Below are 26924 nucleotides of genomic sequence, written 5' to 3' on the forward strand. Positions count from 1 at the left end.
AGTGGGTGTTACACAATATTTGCTATAGCTATTTGATGGAATCTGTCATTGTACTTTACCAGTCCTAATAATGTTTACGGTAGAGCACTGAATGGAAAAAAAGGACTTTCCTTTGTTTATCTTACTTATTATTTTTTTAGAGAGAGAGAGTGTCCACAAGCAGGGGAGGGTCAGAGGGGGAAAGAGGGAGAGGTGGGGGAGGGAATCTCAAGCAGGTCTGCGCTCAGTGCAGAGCCTGACAGGGGGCTCAATCTCACGACTGACCATGAGATCATGACCTGAGTCAAATCAAGAGTCAGACGCTTAACTCACTGAGCCATCCAGGCACCCCTACTTTGTTCATTTTAATTCTTTTTTTTTTTTTAAGTTTATTTATTTTGAGAGAGGCTGTACTTGAGTGGGGGAGGGGCAGAGAGAGAGCAAGAGGAAAAAATCCCAAGCAGGCTCCAAGGCTGTCAGCTGAAGCCCAACACAAGGCTCCATCCCATGAACTGTGAGATCATGACCTGAGCCGAAACCAAGAGTCAGACACTCAACTGACTGGGCCACCCAGGCACCCCTACTTTGTTAATTTTAAATTGTACTATTCAAACAGTCCAAACTGGTTATGCCCCCAAATACAAATACAAGGTTCTGCTCAATCTCTGTACTTTACTGGAGGGAACAGAAACAAAGAAACCACTATCATGTGTATGGGCCCATCACAAAATTTTAAGTAAGTGGCCAGACTGAAGGCTGCTTTGAACAACTTACATGTGCTCGTGATAGGGACAGGACCTAGGAAGACAAGCCAGGTGCTGATTTCAGGGAGGGCAGGAAGAAAAGAGGGAAGGGAACTGAGTAGCAGCACCGGCCACCTCCTTACTCTTCCTTTGTCTAAGCTTTTACCATAATGATGCATCTTTTCTTTGACCTTTCTCTCCCTGGAAAGAAATGTATTTATTCATGCTCCAAACTTGCTACTCATCTTCCTGCTCTCCTCCCTAAAAGGCAGTCACAATCATGGGGCAAAGCCTTACTTATTTCCAGAGCACTCGATGTCACAGCTAATATTAATGATCGGCTGTGCACGGAGTCCTCTCCCCAGGCGCCAGGCTGCGGACCACTTTCAGTAGGAGGGACACCTCTTCTTGCTTAGGTGGAATAATTCCAGTGAGTCGGGCAGCCCCGGGAAGAGCCACATTGACTCAAGCGAGAGACTAAAGAGCCGCCGAATAAAATGGAACATGAGCGCTCATTTCTCCAAAGAAGAGGGAAGATGAAACTGGCTTGCTGAAATGAATGAGTGACGTGGATGGTGATATGGGCAGCCTATGTGGCTGCAGGCTTGGGCACAGTGTGGCACACACCCACAGCTCCAGACAAGGGCAGCTCTAGGCTCAACTGGCAAGCTCTGTGGGGCTTCGATTATTGTAATGGGTTAGTCACTAAGGACCCCGCTTAGGAAAATGAATTGCAGAGTTCAGTATGAAACAAATGGACTGTCTGAAATTCAATTCATATTGGTCCATAAATGAGACAACTCTGGGTCAAAAAAAATTTTATGTAAAAGACAGACATTTCTCCCAAGTAAAAATCCAGAATAAACGTGGAATTTAAAACTTTGTAATTTGCGTTTCTATTAATACACTATGTTTAGTATATTTTTATCTTTATTTTTTTAGAGAAAGAGAGAGAGCACCTGCACCTGCAAGTAGGGGGGAGGGGCGGATGAAGGGAGGGAGAGGGAGAGGGAGAGAAAATCTTAAGTAGGCTCCATGCTCAGCCTGGAGCCCGACCCTCGGATCATGACCTGAACCAAAATCAAGACTCGGATGCTCAACCCACTGAACCATTCAGGCGCCTCTAGTTTTTAAAAGGGTGCGTGCTTAAATGAATTCTAGCTCTAAAAAAAAAAAAAAAACAACAAAAAAAACAAAACAAAAAAAAATGCACTCAAAATGCAAGAGAAAGAGTACTTTCTTCATTGAAGCAAGGTAAGTCACTTAAACATCCAACTGTATTCTGGGGGAGAGGAGCATTAATATTGCGATTGTCTAAATTTCCAAGTGAAATCTGAAAATACAATAATGTTTGGCCAAGAGAGCATCACCCACCCCCACAGATTACAATAAGGCCTCCTGGAGTTATGCAAGGCTGCACCCTGATAACTACGCAAGGCATGGAATACACAGAAGACCAGGAAGGAAAAATCTGCTTGACTCTGGATATACATTCAGGTTCTGTCATTAATGCTCCAAAAAATCTCAGTAATATAATAAGATGCATTCACTGGTATTTTTCCAGAACATTACACTTTTCTAGATTTATCTACTGGGCACAAGTCCTGGTGAAGTCAGTGGAGAGTAACTTTCAGAAGAAAAGGGGAAATCCCCCACCTCCAATGTTTCTTAATTTCCAAACTACTTCAATTAAGTAAACACAAAGCAGGAATCATATATTTTATATGACAACCTTTCTGCGACAACTCAAAGAAAGATGATGTCTACATTCCATGTCCCACTTGTAAGTCCATGAATTTAAAATCATGATTCTGGGGCGCCTGGGTGGCGCAGTCGGTTAAGCGTCCGACTTCAGCCAGGTCACGATCTCGCGGTCCGTGAGTTCGAGCCCCGCGTCGGGCTCTGGGCTGATGGCTCGGAGCCTGGAGCCTGTTTCCGATTCTGTGTCTCCCTCTCTCTCTGCCCCTCCCCCGTTCATGCTCTGTCTCTCTCTGTCCCAAAAATAAATAAACGTTGAAAAAAAAAAAAAAATTTAAAATCATGATTCTGAGTTAAGAAAGGAAATACTAGCAAATTCTACGATTATTTCCAGGACACTCAAAACAATGTGAGTTTCTAGACTCTGGTCTACACTGCCTAACCGTACACTGTGGACAATGCCCTGAGAGTTAAGTAGGGTAAGCTAAAGGCATTGCATTTAACAAGCTGGGTTCTAAGGGACGCATTTCAGTACATATTTATAAGGCTTGGTGGTTATTATTAGGCTGTAATTGTAGTTGTTCTAACACCTAATAAGCCATGGTTGGAAAAACAAAGGCAGGTTAATTTGTGATTTCCTCTACTCATTCAGAGGCAAATTAAGTGTCAAACAGCTAATACAGAACATATTTCATTTTATGAGATTTTAATTTAATTCTGCACCATATCGTTGATGCCTTAATATAGGGTGGTTTATCTAAAAAGAGAAGCAATTTATAAACCTCTTTCAATAGAATCTTTAATGATAGGATATGATAGCATAATTATCACAGCGCCTGCCATCCTTCTAAACAGAGATCTGTCAGTATTTCCATCATCAACACAAATCCTGTTTTCAAGAGACTTATAATTTAATTTTTAAAGCTGGCACCAGAAGGACAATTATGTGTACAAAATAATGAGAATATCCTCAAATTCTGTCTTCTTATAATTAAACATGTTTATTCTAAAAACTTTGTAAGCTCACTTGGCCTCATTTTCTATGAGAAAATTATATAGAAAGCCATGTTGGAACTCACGTTCTAGATGAAAGCATTTTACTTTTCCAGGATACTGCTTTACCCCTAAGCATAGATGTGCTTTTTTTTTTCTTTTTAAATTTTTTTAATGTTTATTTCTTTTTGAGAGAGATAGAGCACGTGCACAAGTGGGAGAGGGGCAGAGAGAGGGAGACAGAGGACCGAAGCAGCTCCATGCTGGCAGCAGAGAGCCTGATGTGGGGCTCGAACTCACGAACCATGAGATGGTGACCCGAGCTGAAGTTGGATCCCCAACTGACTGAGCCACCCAGGCACCCCCAGAGGTGTTTTAAGATTCTAGCAACTGAGCCATACTTGCCTAGATTACTCTCCGCTCCTAAAATGATCACAAGCGTCTACTTATAGCACCTCAGAAGGTGCAAAGGCAAGAAGGGGTTCATGACTGAACGAGGCGAGTGTTTCTGAGGCCCCCACTTCCTGGAATGCTAACCCCCAACATTTGTTTAGAGCTCTATGCTCTTAAAAGCGTTCACATGAACATGACTTCATTGAACTCTTCCTGCAATCTGGGAGAGTGGGGTAAGGCAGAAAACCTCATTTCCAGGGGATGAAACCAATCCACTTGAGAGTAGGTTACCAGAGTTCCCAGCACAGGTGAGTGTGAATAAAGAAAGAGTGGGGGATTGGAGCTCATCACGACTCCCGGATGGGCCACCTGAGTGTTACTGAGCACCTTTTTTGCAAGGTACCGGGCAAAATGAGGAACAGCCTCGGGGGATAGCCAGTAGGGGTGATACCTGAATTAGAACTTGAGGATGAGGAGTTTTAAGAAGGAGTCTGCCACCCCACCAGCGAGGGAAGGCCACTGAGGGCAATGCATAATGCATAAGGAAGATTCTGTTACAAAGGCACACGGGATCTGAGATGTCCCCTAGCCTTCTGGAGTCAACTGCGTAAGCTCATTGTCCCCACCCAGATCCCTGCTAAGGACTAGCAGTCCCAGGAAGGCACAGACCCACCTTCTCACTATGCTCTGCACACAGCAATGGCACTCCTCTCAGAGCTCTCTGGGGCTCCTCTGTGGGCCTCAGGATTATCTACTGGCCCTATATTATGAATTTTGATAACTATCTGTTTAGGCAGCTAGCAAACAATTTAGTCCATTGCTGTGAAAGCATCCTAAGGCTGGCTGGAACACCAGGAAGTCCTGAAATCTATAAAAATCCCAGCTCAGCAGTCATACCTGAGATGCAACCCCCAACCCCAGGACTTTCCAAACTTGACCTGCCTCATCTTGTGGTGTTTTTATCACAGGTGAGCTAAAACTGAAGGTACAGCAATCAGGGTCTAGAACACAAGGTGTGGGCGACATGAGGGCTTGCTACTGCATTCTGCCAAAGAACCAAGGCTTGGGATTTTTATTGGTAAACTCATATTTGAATTTAATAACAAGGCGAACTATAATGAACCCATAGGAATTAGTTCATTCTGTCATATAAACTCATTTTGGTGGGGGTTGGGGGGGGGGGGATTGCTCCGTAACAGGGTTTTTGAAAGAGTGAACAATTCTGAAATCCCACAAAAATCTGATTTAAGTCACCACATTACAGAGACTGGAGTCTGGGAGGAATCTGCCACCTGCATCACCAAGGCTGATCTGGCCCTCGCTGGCTCCGCACCACAGGGCAGGGCCTCGTCGGAGACCTTTGTGGTCCCATCTGCCCCACAAAACCTCCCTACAACGGGGTGAATGGCACGGCGGGTTTCAGCCTGAATTTGGAATTTCCTTCCCTTTCTATAGGAGCTTTTAATTGGCCTCATGGTTTTATTTCAGTATATTTTTAGCAGGCTTCAGAACCCTGTAAATACTCACTCGTGTTCCAGTGAAAAGTCAAAGAATAAGTCACGAGTCTCCGTATTCTCTCTCTATAAATACCCACTTCTCCGTTAATGCTTATGGAAGTCTGCACCACAGATTTATTACTTACCTCCAGGCAAATCTGCTCTGAAATTACAATTCAATAATGGGGGATGGATCCAAAAAACTGTTGGTAAAATATTATATGTGTACTTGGGCATGTAGTTACGGCTGTTAATATCAATTAATTCTGTTCACAGAGGAGGACTTGTTTTAAAACAACTTCATTTTTCTTTGGCATATACGTAATTACACAGCTTAACTAATAGCCACGGAGATGCAATCTACCATCTAAATAACCAGCATTATTCTTCAAAGTATTATTTGTGCTTTTCTAACTTTACTGTCTCAGAATGAAGGGTGATTACCAGATCTAACTAGATGTATATACATCAAGGCCATTAGTAAGGGAGAGCCCCTCCCAGACCGCAGCTCCAGTAATCGCAGTATCTGACAATGTTTCTGGACATGACTACCAAAAAAATGGCATTGCAGTTTGCAAGCCGAATGCTCTTTTTACCCCCAACCTGAGTAAGGTAATGTTTATTTCCACAAAATGTTCTGCTTTCTTTTCTAATGTATGTTATCAAAGTCATGCTTTCCTCTTATCTTTGTGTAAATCGCGTGAGCGATCGCAAGCGCCATTTTGTGGGGGAGACATTCCCATCCGTCAAGTCACTGTTGGTGGACACACCGTGGGGGGTTATGAAAATTTACCACAGCATTTTCATTACAATGCATTGGCGAGCCCTGGGACAGGACTTCCGGGTAATCTGAGTTTTAGCAGGAAAAACTTCAAACCCAATCTCTCCCAGATCCATATTCTGAGTAGTAACTTCCCATTAGGCCCCTACTTTTTTAATTTAGTATTTACAGCCCACAGAACACACGTCAGCAAAATATATAGTGAATACTTGCCAGCCACCTAGTGTGATAGGCATTCTTCAGGAAGCAACGGGGATTTGCTTCAGTGCGTCCAGGAACAGATAGGCTTGCCGTATTTCAAAAGTAAATCTTATACTTCTATTACACCTTCAAAGCCCAGCAGCCGCGCTGTTGACAAAAAGTCGTGAGACAGAAAAAGCTAGTATCCCGTGCTGCTTCATTAAAGGGTAAAGTTTTATTACTTACACATGCAGTGGAGGAATCGGAGACGGGTCATAATGGTAACGCCCCTCATGATGTCTCGCATCAATCGGCACAGGAGGGTGGAATGCAGGAAAGAGATGAGAAGGGTCTGAAAAAGAACGAAAATCCAACATGGGTGAGAGGAACACCCTGAAACAGAATCCCAGCCCACGACACAACACCGTTATACTGTCTTGACAACTTGGGTGGAGTCCACTTGAAGAATTTGTGGAAGAACTCTTTAAAGTGCATTATGAGGCCACGGGTACTACGGAAGTATGACCGAGCACACGGCACCTGAGAAGGTGGAGGCTAGGAACGCAGTAAACCCAGACAGGAAAGTAAGAACAGGGACTACTGTGTGTCCCACCCTGGGAGAAAGCCCGGAGGAGCACAAGGGCTGGAGGGAGCCACAAAACCAAAAGGAACGGACGACAAGACTCTTACTTTCTTTTAAATTGTACCGTCAAGTGAAATTTAGACAACGATGTAATACACATACTAGCTTCCCTTCTCCCATATCCCTGATACTTTTTAAAGGAAGCAGTATTTTCTAAAGTCCCTGCTTGAATGCATGGGTCTACTTACACGTTATGTCTACACTTACATATAAGTGTATGATACACACACTATTTTAAAGTTTAAATGCACAATCTCCTCCTTCCCGTCCTGGGCCAGACCTCCACAGTCCCACACAAGGGCAAGGGCAGCCAATCTATAGGCTAGCCAGAGAAATGCTACAGGGCCTGGCCGGAAGAGGTGAGCTGACCCCTCCCGGACTGACAAAGAGAGGCTGGGAGCAAACAGAGGAATGCTTCCCCCACAGCCCTGACATTCACCTTGGACCCTGACCAGCCTCCCTCCTGCTTAGGCTGGTGTTTAGAGTTTCCTGGGTTCCTGTGTGTGCACTTACTTCTGGCCGCTCCTCTACTTCACTACAGTAACGTAAGCACATGGTCTCCTACAAATCTCATCAAGGGCTTTTTTTTTTTTCCTAAATAGTGATTCACTGCAAAAGCTGAAGAGAATTTTGCCGCATTTTATTCTTAGAAGCACGGCTGATACTCGAGTTTTCCCTGAGTTTCAAGAAGCAAAGTGACGGAGCGAAGATGCGTCTCCACCGTGATGAGCCTTGCGTTACGGCAAATACGCCAAAGCCTCTCTTCAAATATTATCTCCCACACGTGTCTGTCCTGGCAGCCTGCACAGAACCATCCTGCTGCTACTGCCCCAAATCTTCCCCGGGAATTGATGTGCACACCAGAGGTGCCTCAGGAGGGCTTCAAGCATTTTCTAAATGTCTGAAGGTTTTGCCTAAACCTGAGGTAGCAGGTGGCGCAGAGGATCCCAAGGGAGGCGCTGCGAACAGGTTCTGAGTGGTGGCTGGAAGAAGTGACACAGAACCTCTAAGTGGGGAATGGGGGGCTGTGCCAAACACAGACCGGCACCCACACCGTGGATTTCCATAAGCCCCCATATCCGAGTATTAGGTGTGCATGGGGTGACTTTAGGTGTTTTTTCATTTTCCTCCCTATGCATTTCTCTTTTTTCTAGATTTTCTTCAACAAGCCATCTCTTAGAATGTAAACAATAATAAACTCTTTTAAGTTTTATGTTTATTTTTTTTTGAGAGAGACACAGTGTGAGCAGGGGAGGGGTGGAGAGAAAGGGAGACACAAAATCCAAAGCAGGCTCCAGGCTCTGAGGTGTTAGCACAGAGCCCGAACCTACAAACCCGTGAGATCATGACCTGAGCCAAGATGCTTAACGGACTGAGCCACCCAGGCACCCTATAATAAAGTTTCAAAAAAAATTATGAAATTTTACTTCCCTTGTGTTGAACTTTGCCCTGGCTGCCTTCCTTTGAGAATCTACAAGTATGGTTATGAGGAAAAAATACAGTAAGAGTGAAAAACCATTGACGCAGTGTTGACCGAACCAAGGAGGTGCGCAAAGCTATGGCTCCACCAGATTTGGAGCCTTTCTTAGAAAACTTGTGGGATTGGAAGAGGAATATTGTAACGAAAAGGTCAATTACTGACTGCATCCTGTGCTCGTTGTAAGATAGATGAAGGAGGGAGGAGTGGCAAATAGGGAGAGGAAGCATCATCCTGGTATGGTCAGGGCACTGCCACTGCGATACCACAAAGTGTAAGCCACTGTATAAATTCCACATGAAAAATCAATAATATATACATTTTTTAAATTGAGAAAGAGAGCACGAGCGAGCTGGGGGCGGGGGGGAGGAGCAGAGGGAGAGAAAGAAAATGATAAGCAGGCTCCATGCTTGGCATGGAGCCCAACTCAGGACTTGAACCCACCACCTCATGACCTGAGCCGAAATTAAGAGTCGGACACTCAATCCGCTGAGCCACCCAGGCACCCTGAAAAATCAATTATATTTTAAGTGCACCACTTAGGACTTAAATCTAAAGGATGTGGGAGTTGCTCTTTTGTAATGCAAATCTTGGTAGCTGGAATGCTAAGTGGGAAAGTTTACCCCACACTGTTGTCACATTCAGTGTGCCACGTAAGTCAGTCATCCTGCAGAGCCAAAATGTCCGACCTCACATAACCATTTTCCATGAAAATTAATCCATCCTTCTGCAAACAACATACAATCGACTGCAGCAATCTTTCTCACTAGCTTGAAGGTCTGACGCACATTCAGTGAAATATTTCCTGGTTTTAAATTCTGAAACAGGCCTAAATGAGTCAGATTCAAGTCAGATAAGGCGGTTGGCCACCAGACATGGGGGCGGCTCTTCTTTCTCTTCTCCTCTTAGGGGTCGCTGCTCCTGCAAACGTGCTGGCCTCCAGCAGATTTCGAACTCGGCACACCTTCATCAGCTCTTAGCAATCAGAGAAACAAACCCCCTAGCACTGTGTTTAAGTCAAGCATTCACAGAGTCTGACCCTCCTCCTAAGACTTTCTCCTCCACATTTCCCATGGCCGTGGTGAGGGACGTTGTGACAAACACGTCAGAGCTGGAGGATCTTTTCACTTCTCTCCTTGTTGGCTCTTGGCCGTGGACTGCGTGATTCAATTCTCTCCAGCAGATAAGTGGGTGTCGACCGTATCTGATTTTCTCTATGTGGGTTCAGCGATGAATTACGACAGGGCGCAAATCCACATTTTTCACATACGCGGGGCTCGAAATGTGTGGATTTATTCCACATTCGGTATCTGCCTCAGACATCCAGGAAGTAACACTCCTTATCGTTTGAGTATTGATAATGAAGTGCAGTGATTATGTGCACACAGGCGAAGACCAACCTGTTAATCCTATAAAATCAAGGGTGTACCCAAGCAGCATAAAAATCTCCTCCCCAGGAAAACCTGGAAGGGCTATTGTGGACATCTGAAAGGCACTGCCACCTTTTCACTTTCAAGAAGTTAGTGTGTCTAACAAGATTTTAATTCACTCTTATTCTCTCCCTCCCTCCTTCTTTCAGAACCAAAGAGCAAACGGCCCAGCACCGCAAAACTCTCTTGAGAGGAAAACAGAAGACACAATTATTGGGGCATTTTACAGTCGTTTCTCACTGTTGAGTTTGGTGTTTGGTGAGCTTAAAAATTTAATTCTGACTGGAAGTATGGGATTGTTTATGTCCTAAGGAAATCTGCGAACTGTGCATTCTGGAATTAGGGTAAATAAAGAACAAAAATTAATGGATCTCATCGGACTTGAGCAAAGACATCTGGCCTCAGTTTAAGTATTTTACAGTTTCTATTTGTTTCCCTTTTGATTTAGTCTAAAATAACTTCTCCTGGACTAACGAACATCTGTGCAAACAATTACACTTTGTGGGTCGCTTATCTGTGGAGACCACACCTCGGAAGCTACTTTCTGGGAAACTGCGATGGAACATCCCTCTTCCAGCTCGAGACATGCTTGAGCACAGCTGCACGGTACCGACGAAGGGAAAAAAAAGAGTTCGATCCTGTGCTGTAACACCCGTGGCATCACGTGACATCGACCCTAACACATTTCTCAAAAATAAAAAAGTTCCCGAATCCTCCAACGCTGGGTGCTCTCCTTGCCTCTTGGCTCGTCGCCTCTGCGCGGACGATCGGCAGCGTATTCCATCACGGGCCCAAGAAGCTGTCCAAGAAAACCCACGCGACAAGCACAGGCCCGTGTCGCCAGCAGCCACCATAATTATCCCCCTCACGGGTTATTATTTACACATGAGCAGCGCAGCTGTGCACATCATAACTCAAGTGTATGTGCAATAAGTCACCGCACCGCGGCCATCTCCTGTTCTGGCCCTTGACAAAACACCACATGATGACTTTTCCAAAGTCAGGGGAAAACTGCTGGAGCAGAAGGAAGTGCCACTAAACCTGGCTGCCTCCTATTTATCATACAATTTCCTGACTGATGGTTCCACAAACCCGCTGCTAAGTGCTGTGTACTCTACTGTCAGCAAACTAACGGGCTAAATGGAAGACAGGGAGAGTAATGTGCAGAACTGGTGGAATCAATTTTACTGAGGGAATTAAAATTCTACCAGGTGGGGGTGAGTCTGCGGAGCCGCGGTAAGCAGTCAACTGTACATGCTTATGGTTGCAAAGATGATTTATTGCATGCTTGCAAGAGGCTTGACTATTAGACTAAAATTCCTCTTCTACTAAACCGAGACTTGAAGAGTGTGTGTTATCCGAGGCTCCAGTGCAATAGTCTTTAAACCCCATAAATATGTAATTGGCTTGACACGTGTTTAAATGGAAATGCATAGTAAAAATATTTGTGCTGGGTATCGTCGTCGGTATTCGGTTTCGTGCTGCCTGTCATCATACTGCGCATTAAGGATCTCATTAGGAATGAGAGGCATTGATTTTTAGGTCTCTGCACAACAGCCTGGGTTGATCATAAAACCTGTAGCCAGAGAAAGACACTTGGAGATTTATCTTCAGTTGCATCTTTCTCCCCAGAAAATAGTTTTAGTATCCTCAGGCTGGAAGATCTCTTAGATGCCATTCTGGAAAACTGCCTTTTAAGGCTTGAAATTTCCATATAAAAATCGCAGATTAAAAAAGAGACATCAAAGTAGGCTCACTTCGTGCCCTAAAGGAGGATGATTCACCAGATGGCACTTGAGTGGCCGAAAGTACCCAGGAAATAGCACAGGGCCCACAAGAGCAAAGTGCCCAAGTTCTCCTGGCTTATTTAAATACTGAAAGCGTTTGCACATTGACTTCAGAAGTTATTCGAGAACGGAACTAGAGATTATTTTTCCTGTCATTAGGGTAAACCCTGCCCGTAGGAATGTCCAGTCCCCCCAGATTCACTCAATTGCCTATCATCAGCAAAAATATCATTAAAATCCCACGTGGCCAACATCCACTATACCAGAACCACAATAATCACCCAGTGACTACCAAATGAGAGGTCTCAAGGAGGACAGAGAGAGAAAGAGAAAGAGAGAGAGAGAGAGAGACCCTTCCTCCTCCAGTGAGATGGTGAAGAGTTACCAGGGCCTTGTCTCCCCCTCTTCTGCTTTGGGTATTTCCAACCATCACATAGATGCCTGCAAGACCTTTGCCTGGGCTCAGTGGCCTGAAGGAGGCATCACCCAGTGAACGGACTTTAACACCCAGGCTCCTTCACACAAAAATCCCTGTATTCCTGCCCATGGGCAGGAACATGCTTATGAACAACATGGCACCAGAAAGGAGACGATCTAGCCCCTGAGGACACCCCAGGGATGCCTGACCAGGAATGTGTAGAACAACAAGGCAGTCTATGGCCCTCCTAGTCCGCAATGAGTGGAATCTTAAGAGTGGCATCCCACAGGGATCAGCTGTGAACCTGCTGAAACCTCGCCCAGTGGACTCACCCCATGGAGCAAGAGGAATCTTCTTTCTGGTCTTATATGAATGTGAAATGGAACCAGAAACATCTCCAGTGTCATTAGTGTATATCATCTTGTTTATAAGGCCTTCTGGAGCGTGGTGCAAGTTCTAAGAAGTTGGTTCTAATACAATCTAGAAATCCAAAGAGATGTCTTGCACTTAAAAAAATTTTAAAAAGATTATTTTGTCACTTTATACCATGGCAAGAGCCTTAACTTGGAAAGAATATGCTATGGGAGGGATCTGCTAACTACTGTGTGTGGGCCAGCTTTTGCAAATAGAGTTTTTATTAGAATACACGTATGCTCTTTTGCTTACAAATTGCTTATTTCTGCTTTCACACTACAATGGCAGAGTTCACTAGTTATGACAGAGAACACATGTTACCTATGTGGCCTTTTACAAAAAATTGTTTGACGGACCCTGTCCTAGAATACCACAATAAAGTAATTTTCAGAGATTCTTACTTTTCGGAAAAACCGCCCGCCAATTTTTCTCTCCTATCCATGTAGTTTTGGAGTGACAACACTATATATGTGAAGTACTTATATGTCACTTTGTGTCACTTAAAAACATCTTTATAGTAGGAGTTTCCATGCTAATAATTATTCTGAAAAGGGATACTTATCCAGTGATTTTAGCAAAACCTATGCTAAATAAATTCTAAGATAAGCACGATGATGGATGAAATTGACTATAAATCTAGCAAGTAGCAGCAATAATCATTTACACTTGCAAACTTGTTTCCTTATAAACTAAGTAACATATACACAAAGTTTCATAGAAAGCTAATAAACAACAAACACTATACTATTTCTAAAACCCAATCAATTTTATTTTTGGCAACTATCCAACATTCCTGAACCCTCTTGTATCAATTTCTACGGGCATTCCCCACTACTCAAATAGCAATCTTTCTATCATTTCTTCCATGCAAGCACATAGGCATATTACTTAATATTTTAGACCTCGATGCTACCCAGCACTACACTCCGGTCATACCATAATCCATCCACACCATGCTTCCAAACAAACGTAATCATGTATTTCCACGAGAAAATGACAAATAGCCCTCTGCCTTTACCACCTCAAACGTGTCCTGGGTAATGAACAAATAAAATGGCTGATTTCTCTCCTTTTTGGTTCCTTCTGACTTCCTTCATCAGCAAGCCTTTGCACATCTCTCAGCCACAAATCTTATCCACTAGATTCCCAATGGCGGAAACAGACCACATCTACCTACTGGCCAACCAATGGAATCCTTCCACCCACCATCTGGAATGTGTCTTGCCTATCTATGATCCCACATATGTGCATCCATGACATTGTTGTTGTTTCTCGCTTTCCTGCCAGGATAGGAGAGAAAAAATAAACAGAAGAAAAAGCAGCACAGAGAAATGAGAGATGGTTCACAGCCATCATGCCTAAACGGAATTCTCTGAGGGAAATCATGTGACAACATACAAGGAATCATTAAAAGGGACATTAAAAGTGACAAATCCATTTACTTTGAAATACGCTAACAGTGTATTTCCAGTGACAATCAGTAAGCCTGGAAATTAAAAGGTGGGAATTGATTACTAATAACAAAGTCTTCTATCAATGACCATTTATTTGTGCAGCACAATTCAAAAGCCAAATTCATAGCTCTAAAAATATACAGTGGGATTTAACGCCGATAAAATGAAAGCAGAGGATGAAATGTTTGCAGGAAAAATGTTTGGTATCTCAGGTCTAACTACAGAGGCCTTGGAGACCCAATGGACTCAAAAAGTTGCCTGGTTTAGTTAGTAAGCCAACAATTAATCAACAAAGGTAAGGTCTAGAAGTTGTATCCTATCCAAAATCAATCTACTCAAAAACTCCACTTTTTGACTGTTGCAAAATTAGCAGAAGCAGGTAGTGAAATGTGATAGCAAAGGAATACATTGCTTTATATTTTATAAAACTCATACACATTTCCTCATAGGATGCTCTTGGCAACCCTAAGAATCATTTCCAAAGCTTTATTATTATTCCCCTCAGTCTTGTTTCGCTTTATTCCTTATTATCATGATAATCCCGAGAATTAAGAAGGAAAACTTCCGTTATCTGCCCAGAAAACTAGAAGACCTACCCAACGCTGCATAAAACTAAGGCCTTGTGATCCAAGTTCATGCTCTTTTTTTTTTTTTTTTAAGATTCATTTATTTATTCTCAGGAGGGGGGGAGAGTCAGAGAGAGAGAGAGAGAGAGAGAGGGAGAGAGAGAATCCCAAGCAGGCTCCACGCTGTCAGTGTAGAGAAAGATACGGAGCTCGAACTCACGAACCCGTGATTATCATGACCTGAGCTGAAATCAAGAGTCAGATGCTTAACCAACTGAACCACCCAGGCACCCCGTTGGTGCTCTTTCAATTTCCCTGGCAGAGCACACTAGAGGTGGCAGAATTCCAGGCACTATGAAGCCCCAACTGGAGTGTCAATCCTGCTTCTAGAGTAGGAAACTCGAGGAGATCTCTGGCACACAAACCCAGTCCCTCCTGGGAGGAGAAGAGGGGCCGACGTTCGGAGCATCATGGAGTTTACCTGTGTCTTCCGTGTCCCACAGCACAGGACGATGCCACTAATCCAAGAGAGCCACCCATCCGAGTCCACTTGAGAAATATTTTGATGGCAATGGAAAACCAGGAGTGACCTCAAGGGTGGGCTGGATGGCGTCTTTGCGGCCAATAAGAAATAAATGCAGCACATATTCAGCTCAGTATCAGACAAGAAATTGTTGAAGAGTAGATTATTGATTCTCCCCTCCCCCCCACTTTAAAGTCCACTATCCACCCCATTTCTAGTTCCCATCAACCAATCCCCAAAGGTCTTCCAAAGTTTTCCCCCATGAACGGTGATTACTAATAATGAAAACAATCGCAAGTGTAAGTACAATTCACTGAATACCTGAATGTGTCAGGTGCTGTACTAAGTCAGACTCACGACCTCGTTTCTGCCTTCCTAAGACCCTGGAGAGCAGGTATGAAGAATATGCCCATTCTTCCGGACAAGGAAGATGGTTACGGGTCTTGTCCAGGCAAACGCAGGAGAGCATGACATAGCCAGTGTCTTTTTCGCTCCAAAGCCAGTGCCCTGAGACTCTACTGACACTGTCAAGAGTTCAGGCTTTTTATTTATTTATTTTTTTTTTTTAAATTTTTTTTTTTTCCAACGTTTATTTATTTTATTTTTGGGACAGAGAGAGACAGAGCATGAACGGGGGAGGGGCAGAGAGAGAGGGAGACACAGAATCGGAAACAGGCTCCAGGCTCTGAGCCATCAGCCCAGAGCCCGACGCGGGGCTCGAACTCCCGGACCGCGAGATCGTGACCTGGCTGAAGTCGGCCGCTTAACCGACTGCGCCACCCAGGCACCCCAAGTTCAGGCTTTTTATCATTTCTTATCTAACCTAACGTCTCCAGACTTATATCCTTAAAACCTACAGTGGCCATGTCCCTCCCTGCCCCCAAAGTCTGCAGTGGCCCAGGAGAACCTTCCCGATCCAATACGACCTCCCAGGGGCAGTCAAGGCCCCCAGTAACCTGGCTGCATCCAGAGACTCCCCCATGCTAGTGCTCCTGTGCGCAGCCGTCCATTGTTTCTGATGCTGTCCCCTCATTCGAGAACAAATGCCCTCTTGCTCAATTCCTACTCTGTCTTCAAGACTCATGCAAATGCCACCTGCTTAGTGAAGCTTCCCTAGGGACCCTCATACGGAATATTTGCTCCTTCTTCCCTTCTCCGGCATGCAGGTGGGGTGGAACCACCTGTGCAGTTCTGTCTGCACCTGCTCGTGCTCAGTCATTGCCTCTCCCACCAGACTCTAAGCTCTCAGACGGCCCTTGCGCTCCTACGCAAGCAGTCTCCCTCACACAAGTACGGGACCACTCAAGACTGAGCTGTAGGCATGGCTGTGGGGGATAACCGCTCCCAAAAAAGACAAGCGCTTACTCTGTCCCACTATCATGCCAGGAGACAAGGAAATGAGTCCCTGTACTGGCAGGCACACTGTCAGATCAGGATTGTCCGCTTTCCGTCCCAGGCTATCTGGGGCACGGGGCCAGGTGGGGTGTCGGAACCCCATAAATATTTATTATAAGAAAGGTAAAGGAGGCAGGGAAGACAAGGAAGGAAACTGAGGCCACGCAATGGCAGCGGTGGACCAGGCCAGTCTCCCACGTGGGGGCTGCAGATTGCTCCATCACTGCACAGGCCTTCCCACAAAAGCAGGGGAACCCAGAGACGCACCTGCCATCTCTTTGCAATCCTCCCTGTGCAGGATTCCAGGTGCTGCCCACATTCAGAACATGCACAGGGCCACCTCCTGAGGGATGCCTGCATGCCCTGGGCAACGTCATCGTGGCCCTGCAGGGCTGCCTGCCACATAGCCAGTCACTTCATGTGGGCACGCAAAGCCCCCATCTAAACCCACCCCGCTGCAGGCTGAGCGGACAATGGCGGATGCTCAGAAATCAATACCCTCCCCACGTTGGGCCTTTTCCAAGATGCCGAATGTCCTTTTCCCGCCAAGAAAATGTTGATGCCTCAGTGAATTCAGGATACTTGAGAGGGCTAACACCCATATGGAAAAAGCTCTTTGACACAAAAGGTTGGAGGTCAAAAGTTTAAAAGCTCAGGACAGAAAATGACAGGGGCCCCTTTGCCCACACTCTCCCTCTTTTTGTCAATAACATCAAAGGCGCTGGCCAGCTCTTAATGCTATTATTGTTACGCCTTTGGAATCCATTGAAATTCCAGCACATTTATTGCACACCAGGAACACTGAAAGGCTCTACTTTCCTTAAACTCTGAATCCTCACTGTCTATGAAGCCTCGTGAAGCAGGAGCACACAAAGCTTTTAGGCAAAGAGTTTATTTTAAGTGCTTCTTTCGCCATGATTGTAAAATAATAAAGCACACAAAGTGATCCCCTTGCAGGGATGAGCAAGGAAATGAGAGAGAAGGGGGAGAATCCACCGCCGATAGGGTAAAAAAAAAAATCTCCTTCACATTTTTTGGCTCCTAGGAATGCAAGAACTGAAACGTTCTTCATTTTTCTTATATTACTCCTTCCTCCACAATCCTAGATGAGCTATTAGGCACATATTTTGCACATGCGTGCAAAGACATTGGCCACGTTACCATATATCAAATGGCATCACTTGAGGGAAACATCTTTCTGCTTAAGAACAGTGCTCTATTAACATGGCATTGACCGCCATGGCATCCCCATCATTAATGATGGAGGTGACCCAAGTGTGGAAACGCTCAATGCCTGAGACTTTCCCTGGTCCATGAATAAAGCTGAGCTTATCAACTCATCACACAGATAGTAGGGACCCAGGAAGGATGAAATTCAAAGGAAAAAAAATCAAAATCTATTTAAGGTCATCATAACCTCATGCCTGAACTCTCTCTCCACCCCTCCTGGAACAGTGGCCATCTGGCAGTGTGTCCTGTCAGCCCCTGACGAGCAGGGTCACTCACCTTACCTCTCACCTGCCTCGTCCACTGTCCGTGCACGGCCCCCACGCTGAGGGCGTGACTGAAGGGAATGCCCTCGAAGGTCCATCGTGTATACCGTTGCTGTCCATTCTGGGTGTGCAGATAAAACCCCCCAGAGCTGCCCGCATGTGGATTCAGAACAACTCCGAGGTCCACTCGCCAAAATTCACAGTGGGACTTCCTCTCTTGTCGGCTGCCCTTCCTTGGCCACCATCTCATCTGACTTCCTATTTATTGATTATTAGCCTACTTCCTTTGGGGCTGCTAAATAAATTTCAGATTATCTCCGGTTTGTTGTCTCTAGGAGTACCTGCTCTCACAGTGATGCCCTTGGATGTCTAAACTGTACTGCAGGCAAGAGGCACCTCGCACCCCAAACTTCTGGTACAACTCCTCATCATGCCTATAGAAAACAGAGGCCACTCGCTTCCCTCGTCTTCTCCATGTTTCCTACTGTCCAGACAAGTGAAACTGCCCAAAAACGTCCACCAGGAATTCGAATTGCCACCATTCTGCTTTAGGACTGAGGTAATGGTAGATAAATGGGGGTGTCAACAAACCTTCTAGTCTATTCAGCTGGGCACGGTCTGGGACCCTTGATTTAAAATTTTTTTTAAGTTTATCTTGAGAGAGACAGAGACAGCACAAGACAGGGAGGGGCAGACAGGGAGGGAGAGAGAGAAAATCCCAAGCAGGCTCCACACTGTCAGCACAGAGCCCGACACAGGGCTCGAACTCATGAAACTGTGAGATCATGATCTGGGCCGAAACCAACAGTCGGATGCTTAACCCACGGAGCCACTCAAGCACCCCAGGGACACCTCTTTCCAGAGAGGCCAATGGTTGTAAGACTACTTTCACTGAGCAGAGGCTTTGAGATTGCTGCCTGCATCTCTCTCCCTGAGGCCCAAGCTCGCCTGGTCACTTCTCCAACTGCTGCCAAGGCTGCCTATGGCCCACCGGCCTGCATCCTACCTCAAACCTCTGCATTGATCCTGGAGAGATGCACTGCCTCAGGAGGTGATCTAACTGGCCGGTTCTTCCCAGGGCCCTCCATCAGGATGCGGCAGCTGTCACCTTGTCTAAAAAGGCCCAGGCTGTCAATGTGATCTCCCCCTGGGTCCTCTCTTCCCTCTCTCCAAAGTAACCCTGGCTTCTAGACCAATTGCATGGGACCCAGCCTTTACAAACTACACTTAGTAGGTGTCTAAATTCAATGATGTCCATTTCTTCTTCCCCTCTGAGAGCAGAGAACATGATCTACTTCTGGAGTCACTATCAACACCTGGTATACCTGCGTACCCCAAAACCCCAGGGACTATGGCCTCAATACATAGACATGCATCACCCCTGGTAATGGTGGACACACCCTTCCAAAGATGACTGTATCCTACACTTTTCTCAGTGAGTTTCCACTTGCCAGAGAAGAGTCTAGACACATTTCCAGACAGCAAGGCTGCTTCTCACCCTTTGCTGTTTGTAAGTATTAATAAAGACCCCAAGAACGATAATTTGAGAATCTCGATGTGTTTAAAACAAACCATGGGTTTATTTAAAAAAAAATTTTTTTTTTCCATGAACCGTGAGATCATGACCCGGGCTGAAGTCAAGTGCTTAACTGACTGAGCCACCCAGGCGCCCCCAAAGCATGGGTTTAAAAACTGATTCCATGAAATAGACCAAGTTGATGGTAACCTACTGGTCATCTTGGAGCTAATGTGTAGTTGCACAAAATTTATCACCCATCCCGTAGGAGATTTTAGAAAAGCCATGCTTTCACTCAGTTTCCCCTTGTCCAAAATCAGAAGGCCAAACATTTAGCACACTGAATAATGAATGCATGTGGCGGCCTTTATAGGGCAGTACCTACAAGGTACACCCTCCCCACAATACATGGCTGCTCTCCCTCTGTCCACACAGCTAAAAATGCTTCCCACTTTAAACCATATTTTATGGATTTACATAGAAACAAATGACAATAATGACTATAATCATATTTTTTTTTTACCCACATAAAAAAGCCAGTAAGACCCAGCCCTATTTGCTCCACAATGTTGTCCAAGGGCCAAGTGACACAGGGGAAGGTGATTCATAACTCCTAAAGTACTCACATTTAAGGCATTAGTGTTGATCCTAAGTGCTTCTTCTTCAATACCAACATCCAAATAAACATGGAGAGTCAACACCTTTACACAGATACTTTCAACTTCAGACCTCATCTGATTGTTCAGCCCAAGTTTCCCCCTACACTCAAGCCTTCACTGGTCACAAGCCACATGAAGGGTTCTCCATGCCTTTCTCAGTGAGCTCTGTAGCAAAGACCCAACTCTGTCCCCTGAATTCCAGATTAGCCACACAAGGTTGTCAGCTCAACCATTAGGGGAGAGAAAAGAAAAGAAAAATAAAGAAAAAAAAACAACAACCACAGAACATTCAAATAGCTATCATTCACTGAGCACTTACTGTGTGCTAAGGATTACCCTAAACACTTTTCACATAGTTTTAAAGTCTTTTTTAAGTTTATTTATTTTGAGGGGCGGTGGGGGGGAAAGGGGAAGAGAAGGAACAGGGGAGGGGCAGAGACAGAGGGAGAGAGAGAGAGAAAGAGAGAGAGAGAGAGAGAGAGAGAGAGAGAGAGAATCCCAAGCAGGTTCCCCACTGTCGGCGCAGAGCCCAATGCAGGGCTTGAACTCACAAACCCTGAGATTATGACCTACGCCGAAAACAAGAGTGAAACGCCTAACCCACTGAGCCACCCACGTGCCCCACTTTTCACACAGTTGCAAAATTGTATTACACAACTACTCGGTGAAGTAGGTGTTTGCTCTGTGAATTTCACAAATGAGAGAACAGGGGTGAGAGAAGACAGGAGGTTAAGGGCATTCAGGTAGGAACTGGCAAAAGCTTGGCCTCAGAACCCTTCCTTGAGCTACAAGCGTGAGCCAGGCCCCCACTCAGGGGGCCCACGCTTGCTTTAATGTTCTGCCACTGCCATTTTGAAATTCTTAACAATTTTTGAGCAAGGGCCCACCATTTTTCTTTTGGCAGTAGGCCCCACAAATCACCTAGCTCACCTTGAGTACAGCAATAATTCCCCTCACAGGTATCCTGCCACTTCAGCAGCTCAAAGGCCTCCTCATCCATCCACGCAGTTATCCCTAGGAGCCCACTTCCACCCAGGCCCGAGGCGGGAATGGCGCGGGCCTTCCTCCTGGGGGGCCCTTATTTCGGCCACACAACCTCTGGTCCGGTCGCCCCAGCGCCTCAGACACTTCTCCCAGACCTCAGGGACCCAGCTCAGCAGGCTGCAGGTCCACAACATGTCTGGCCCTGGAGGATGCAGGCTGTCACCACTGAGACCCTCTCTGGCTAGCCAGCCTCCCCTACTGCTAACATTGTCGCCCCACCATCCGCCAGCCATCCTGAGGGCTAATTGGCTGGTTTTAATCAAGACTGAATGAAGCAGAAGTCCCTCTCCACATAAATAAATCACAATTACTAACTGCAAGACTTGAACGGCTTTCTCCTCCCCTGTGGCCTCGGCAGAGGAATTCCCAGGCCCGCCAGGGCAAGCACAAAGCCCCAGCCCGGCCCCGCAATATCCGCTCGCTGGGCTCCGTTTATCATTTCAACAGTTCCTTAACGACTCTTCCCGGAGGGGAGCGAGGCCAGACTGTTTTCCTTCCCTTCACAAAGCAGATATGCATGGCTTATTTGAATGTCTCCAACGTTTACTTTAGTCCCGGTTAAATACCTTCCACGGCAGAGTCAAACAAACAGTTCACTTCATTAGAAAGGCAAACAATTTAGCGAGAGAATACCAGCACTTGAGGGGGACCGAGCTGGGCCGGGAAACCCTCCGCCCAGGAAACGGGGGGCCTGGCGCTCAAGCCCGGGCAGCAGCGCGTGGAACTCACTTCAAAAGCCCTTTCACAAATACTTCACACATTCACTGGTAATTAACAGATAACCCCAAAGAGATTATCTGCCCCGAGGCTGAGGGCCCTAGAGGATTATCCACAGGGCTGCTCGGGAGAAGGCAGAGCGGGGGAGGGCACACCCTTTTTCTAGAAGTTCAAGTCAATAAAATCATCTGGGAAAACACCAAAGTGAGCAGCTACCCCAGGTTTAAAACAATGAAGTAACATCCCATTGAAACAATATTCATTTTACCAACAGCTGCAGGGCTGTGCCTGGGAAAGACACGCGTTCCCGGGCAACAAGTGGGTGCACGGACAGACAGAAGGTTCGGGACAGTGACCAGGACAGGAGTGTGTTCCAAGATCCCAGCTCTGGGCCCTCCCAGCACACACCTGGTGCACACTGTAAGGCCTGCGGGAAGGATCATGAGCAGATTAGAGCCATTGCCTCTCTGGCAGCTGTGAGGGACCCCACAGCGGAGAGGGTCAGTGGCCCCTTGAAACCTGAAGCCACCTGTGGGACAGCAGGCGCGCCCCCACTGCTCCAGCCAGATGCCTCAGCCTGGCCTCAGAACCCCTTTGCAGATGGAGACAGAGCCCCACGCCCGTCACCAGCTTCCCCCACGCCAGTGTACCTCAGGGCCTCACGTCACACCCTCCCACCCACCCAGAGCAAGAGCACAGGAAGTCATTTGGGGCGCATATTTAAAAAACAGAAGGACTCCACTCTCTTTCTTCTTCAAGAACACACATATACCCCCGGCCCCCACGCCACGACCGCCCCACATGTATACACATATCACAACAGAAAACTGTAACATCAAACGAAAATGGTCTGGACGGTGCAGGCATCATCTTATTACACTTGAATCTGGGGTTTCGCCCATGTTGTGGTTGTGCTGGACAGGGTCAGATTAAGCAATTCTGGTACTCATGGCTTTTAAGAAGTTGGTAAACCTCAAATGCCAACTGCAATAAATCATACAAGTCTCTATTAAAACTATAAATCACTCATGAAATTTAATACTGTCATGAAGAGTAATTAAGCGCTAATGTAATAAATCTACAAGAGAAAAAAGAAACACAATAACACAGAATCTTAAGAGTAAGGGATTGCTCATGGATTAGAGCTTTACGACAAATCTCTGTGCCCCCTAAATAAAGCCTGCGTGTTTTCCTATCCAAAGCCAGAGGTCCTCAATGGAGTTAAAAAAAAAAAAGAAAAAGAAAAAGAAAAAGAAAAAGAAAAAGAAAAAGAAAAAGAAAAAGAAAAAGAAAGAAAGAAAGAAAGAAAAAATCATGGAAGGGCCACATTCTCGAATAAACTCAGGACCAAGAGCCAAACATAATGCCCTTCTTTTCTACAGGAAAACACCTCCAAAACTTTACTTCCATCTCATCCTATTGAGGAAAACGGAAAGGAATGAAGAAGTAAAGCGGAAAACGAGAACAGACAGCCCAAGAGGCATCTGGGTTTGAAAGGAAGTTTTAGGAGCAAGTCACAATAGTTTTTCACGATGTTCCCATTTCACGTATACACCCTTCACATAATTGCTTTGTCGCCGAGGCACAATTTTTTTCTCACTTCTTCAACTACTCTGAATCCCCAAATTTTAGATAGGATAATGAGAAGCAGGAAGTGTTCTGGACTGCTTCAGTCACACACCGCCTCAGGACTCCAGAACCGGCTGGTAGAAGGCAAACCAGTAAAAATCGATTCCCGGCACCCCTGTTTCCCAGGGGCTGTGTGGGCCCTGTGGACAGGAAGAGCCTGACAGGCCTTCCGCCCAAGAGGAGCACAGGGACCCACGTGTCACAAGGATCCCAGCTCAAAGTCCTGGAGAAAAGATGGCACTTAGGTGAGCAGTGGGTAGCAGGGTGGAGAGGAAGGAAAAGGGTCAGAGAAGCCTTTTCTCCTTCAAGAAAAGCCTTGTTACAGAGGTGAGTGGGTCGGGGCCCCTGGGTAGCTCAGTCAGTTAAGCATCAACTCTTGGTTTCGGCTCAGTCAGGATTTCGTAGGTTTCGAGTCCCACATTGGGCTCTGCACTGGCAATGTGGAACCTGCTTGGGATTCTCTCTCCCTCTCTCTGCCCCCCCCCCCACCTTGTGTTCTCTTTCTCTCTCTCTCTCTCTCTCTCTCTCTTTCAAAAATAAATAAAAAAGTGGAAAAAAAAAAAAAAAAAGGTGAGTGGGAGCCTGGGGAGGGGACCTGCAGAACAGGGGACACAGAGCAGCAGGCTGAGCTTGGGGACCTATAAGGATCTTGGGGGTTGTTTCACAGCAGGGTCTTCCAACTTCAGTGTGGCTCCAAACATGTGGCTGTTTTCTTAAAATGCCAGTTACTGACTGGGCCCACCCTCAGAGCTGCAGATTCAGTAGGGGGGCGGGGGGCAGGGCGGGCTTGCAGTTCTAACAAGTTCCCAGGTGGTGCTGATGCTGCTGGTCAGGGGACCCACTTTGAGAACCACTGCCCCAGAGCCGCATGGAAGAAAATGAGACCGTGCCTGTGTCCCTGGAGAGACGGAACTGACCGACGGGCACTTGGGAAGTACTGGCTAGGTGGTAAGGGAGACTGGGTTGCAGCGGGATGAATTCGGTGAGGAGTAAGAGATTGACAGGCTCATTGGGGGTGGGGATGAGTGGGCAGAGGATGGATAGATAAGAAGGATGACGGAGCACAGGCGTGAGGGACAAGGGTGGACGGATGGCAGATTCCTAAGGTCTCTCTTCCATGGCACTGGGGGTGAGGGGTGGCCAAGAGGAAAGGCAGGTAGGGGCCCCAAAGAGAGGCAGGTGGAGAACGGTTCCATCTGGGACGGGTGGGGTTTGAGGAAACCAAGGCATCCAGGCTCCAGCTAGATGCCTGGATTGAGGTGGGTCCACGTCTGGAATTCCAGAGCCAAGTCCAGCCTGGAGACCGGAGGTGCACCCACGGGGCAGCCGATACCATCAGAGGGAGTGAAACTGGCCAGGGGAGGGTATAGAAGGACAGGAGGACACCTGGGGGAAGGCCAATCGTTAGAGACGAACAAAGGAGGACAAAGCAGGGCTGTGTGAGGAGGAAATATCAGAGACCCAGGAAAACCAGCAGTGAGTGGTTTGGAAGAGCCCAAGGGAGGAAGCAGATTCAAGCAAAATGCACAGAGGCCAGGCTGCCTGGGGCGCAGGGGGGTTGTGCACCACACCGTAGAAGTGAGGGAGGTTGAGAGAGCAGAAGAGATAGAGACGCCCTCCCACACTCTCAGAAACGCCCTCCCACACCCTCAGAAACGTGGCCCCTGAGAGAGAAGAGAGGGTAAGAGACCAGACAGTGGCTAAAGGACATCCAGGGAAGAGCTGCCTGTGGGTGTTTTCACTTTGTTTACAGATGGGAGGCACCTGACTGCGTGCTAAGTGGAGGGGATGGCACCTGTCACCAGGCCAGAACAGGAAGCAGGTTAGCCCCATTCATTCCCCAGAAAGGGAGGGAAGGGGCTGACTTTGAGCTGTTAGGTCAAGGACCTGATCTGTTCCCATCCCTGGCTCACTTGAGAAATGTCAGACCCGGCAGCATGGCTGAGTCAGAGGTGCCTCTTTTAAAATTGAGGCCATATGGGGTGCCTGGGTGGCTCAGTCAGTTAAGCGATCTTTCAGCTCAGGTCATGATCTCACGGTTGGTGAGTTCGAGCCCCGTACCAGGGGTTTGGAATTCTTTCTCTGCCCCTCCCACGCTCACTCTCTCAAAATAAGTAAAATAAACTTAAAAATAAAATGAAATTGAGTACATAGTTTGTTTGTTTGTTTTTAAGGTAGGGACTAGGCCCTTGCTTTCAGGAGTTTTGGCTTGAAGGATGCCTTCAGAATAGTGACGCTGATTGCTTCCTTCCCACTGGCAAAAGGAATTGCTGAAATCAGCCAGGAGCCTGTGCTCCTGGGTCCCTCTGGACCCCTGACCCACAACTGTACCTCCTTTCCCCCCTGAGATGCTCTCAGCCTGCAGAGAAAGGAGGCAGGGATTTGAGGAGCCAGATCAGAGCCAGGGAGAGCAAACAGAATGAAACAGAAATCTACAGTAGAAATCCACCGTCAAACCAGATTCTAGCCAAGCACCAGGTGCCCCCCAGAGACAGCTGTCTAAAAGCCGGACGTGAGCCCAGAGACAGGGGACTGCACCCGGGAGTGGGGCAGAGAGAGGCAGGTGGGGGCGCTGGGTGCTGGCTGCAGGGGCCAGAGGCCCAGTGGGTTTTACCAAGGGGCAGCAGCAGGGGCTTCTCTGAGCCCAGCAGAAGGGACGTTTAATAAAAGCTGTGGTCAATTTCATCCCTTTCACGGCCCTGAGTTCGGTCTTTTTATTTACGGTCCCGGACACGCTGTGGGAGATCAGAGGAGCTGGGAAAGGAGCGGGAAGACACAGAGGCAGAAAGAGTTAATAGGCAACAGCTTTTAGAGGGTAAAGCGTTTCGGAAACAGAGATTTCACTGGCACTCCCTGCTGCGTTTATTGCTTTCGCTCAACAGCTGGAGAAAATGTTTGATCAAAATATTTGTATTATTGTGTTTAAGTGAAATGACATATGACAGCTCATTATCCCAAACTCCGAATTCCCACAGCATCTGTCACAGCCACCCTACTAGAGACAGTCACTCGCCCCAGAAGATGGAGAGGCGTGGGGGGAGGGGGGGGAGATGTGAGGCATCAGCAGGCATCAGACCCCAGACGTTCCCAGTCCCACAGGCCCCAGACTCCCAGTAAAGGGGTTGGTCACTGCTGGAGGGACAGACCAGCCCCTCCCGGGGCATCAGCAGCCCTCGTTCCTCTCCTCGGCCAGGCGCTTGGGGATAACACCCCAGGCTTCAGTGGCCGAGGACATGGTCAGCCAGGATCTCCCCTCTCAGACATTATTTGGCAAGATTATTTGGCATGCTCCATTTATTAATCTGAATTCTAACAAAATGTCTCTCCCAGGCCTTCTGCCTCCAGGGAGATTTGAAATTCGAAGAAAATATAACTTTTTAAAAATCATCATGCCATTTTCTGCACCCTGAAGTGAATAATTATGTGATGGCACAGAACTCGTCTTTGTAAGCCTAACTCCCTTTTCCATGACAACCTCTGAGTAAAGAAAGGGTCC

The 26924-nt window shown here is 46.6% G+C and overlaps 1 protein-coding gene across 6 annotated transcripts in view; it reads right to left on the reverse strand.

Moving 5' to 3' along the window:
- Positions 1–26924, reverse strand: part of GLI3 (GLI family zinc finger 3) — a 282606-nt gene that overhangs the window by 120033 nt on the left and 135649 nt on the right. For 5 of the 6 annotated variants that reach the window (XM_086697022.1, XM_086697023.1, XM_086697026.1 and 2 more), the window contains one exon: positions 6510–6615. In XM_086697022.1, coding sequence (XP_086553148.1) covers positions 6510–6615 — 106 coding nt within the window. Of the gene's footprint in view, positions 1–6509; positions 6616–21397; positions 21812–26924 lie in introns of those variants that run through there. The other variant, XM_086697027.1, reaches the window with a different exon arrangement.

This window comes from Puma concolor, chromosome A2 (genome assembly GCF_028749965.1).
Source record: "Puma concolor isolate L17-30 chromosome A2, mPumCon1.1.hap2, whole genome shotgun sequence".
NCBI classification, from domain to species: Eukaryota; Metazoa; Chordata; class Mammalia; order Carnivora; family Felidae; genus Puma; species Puma concolor.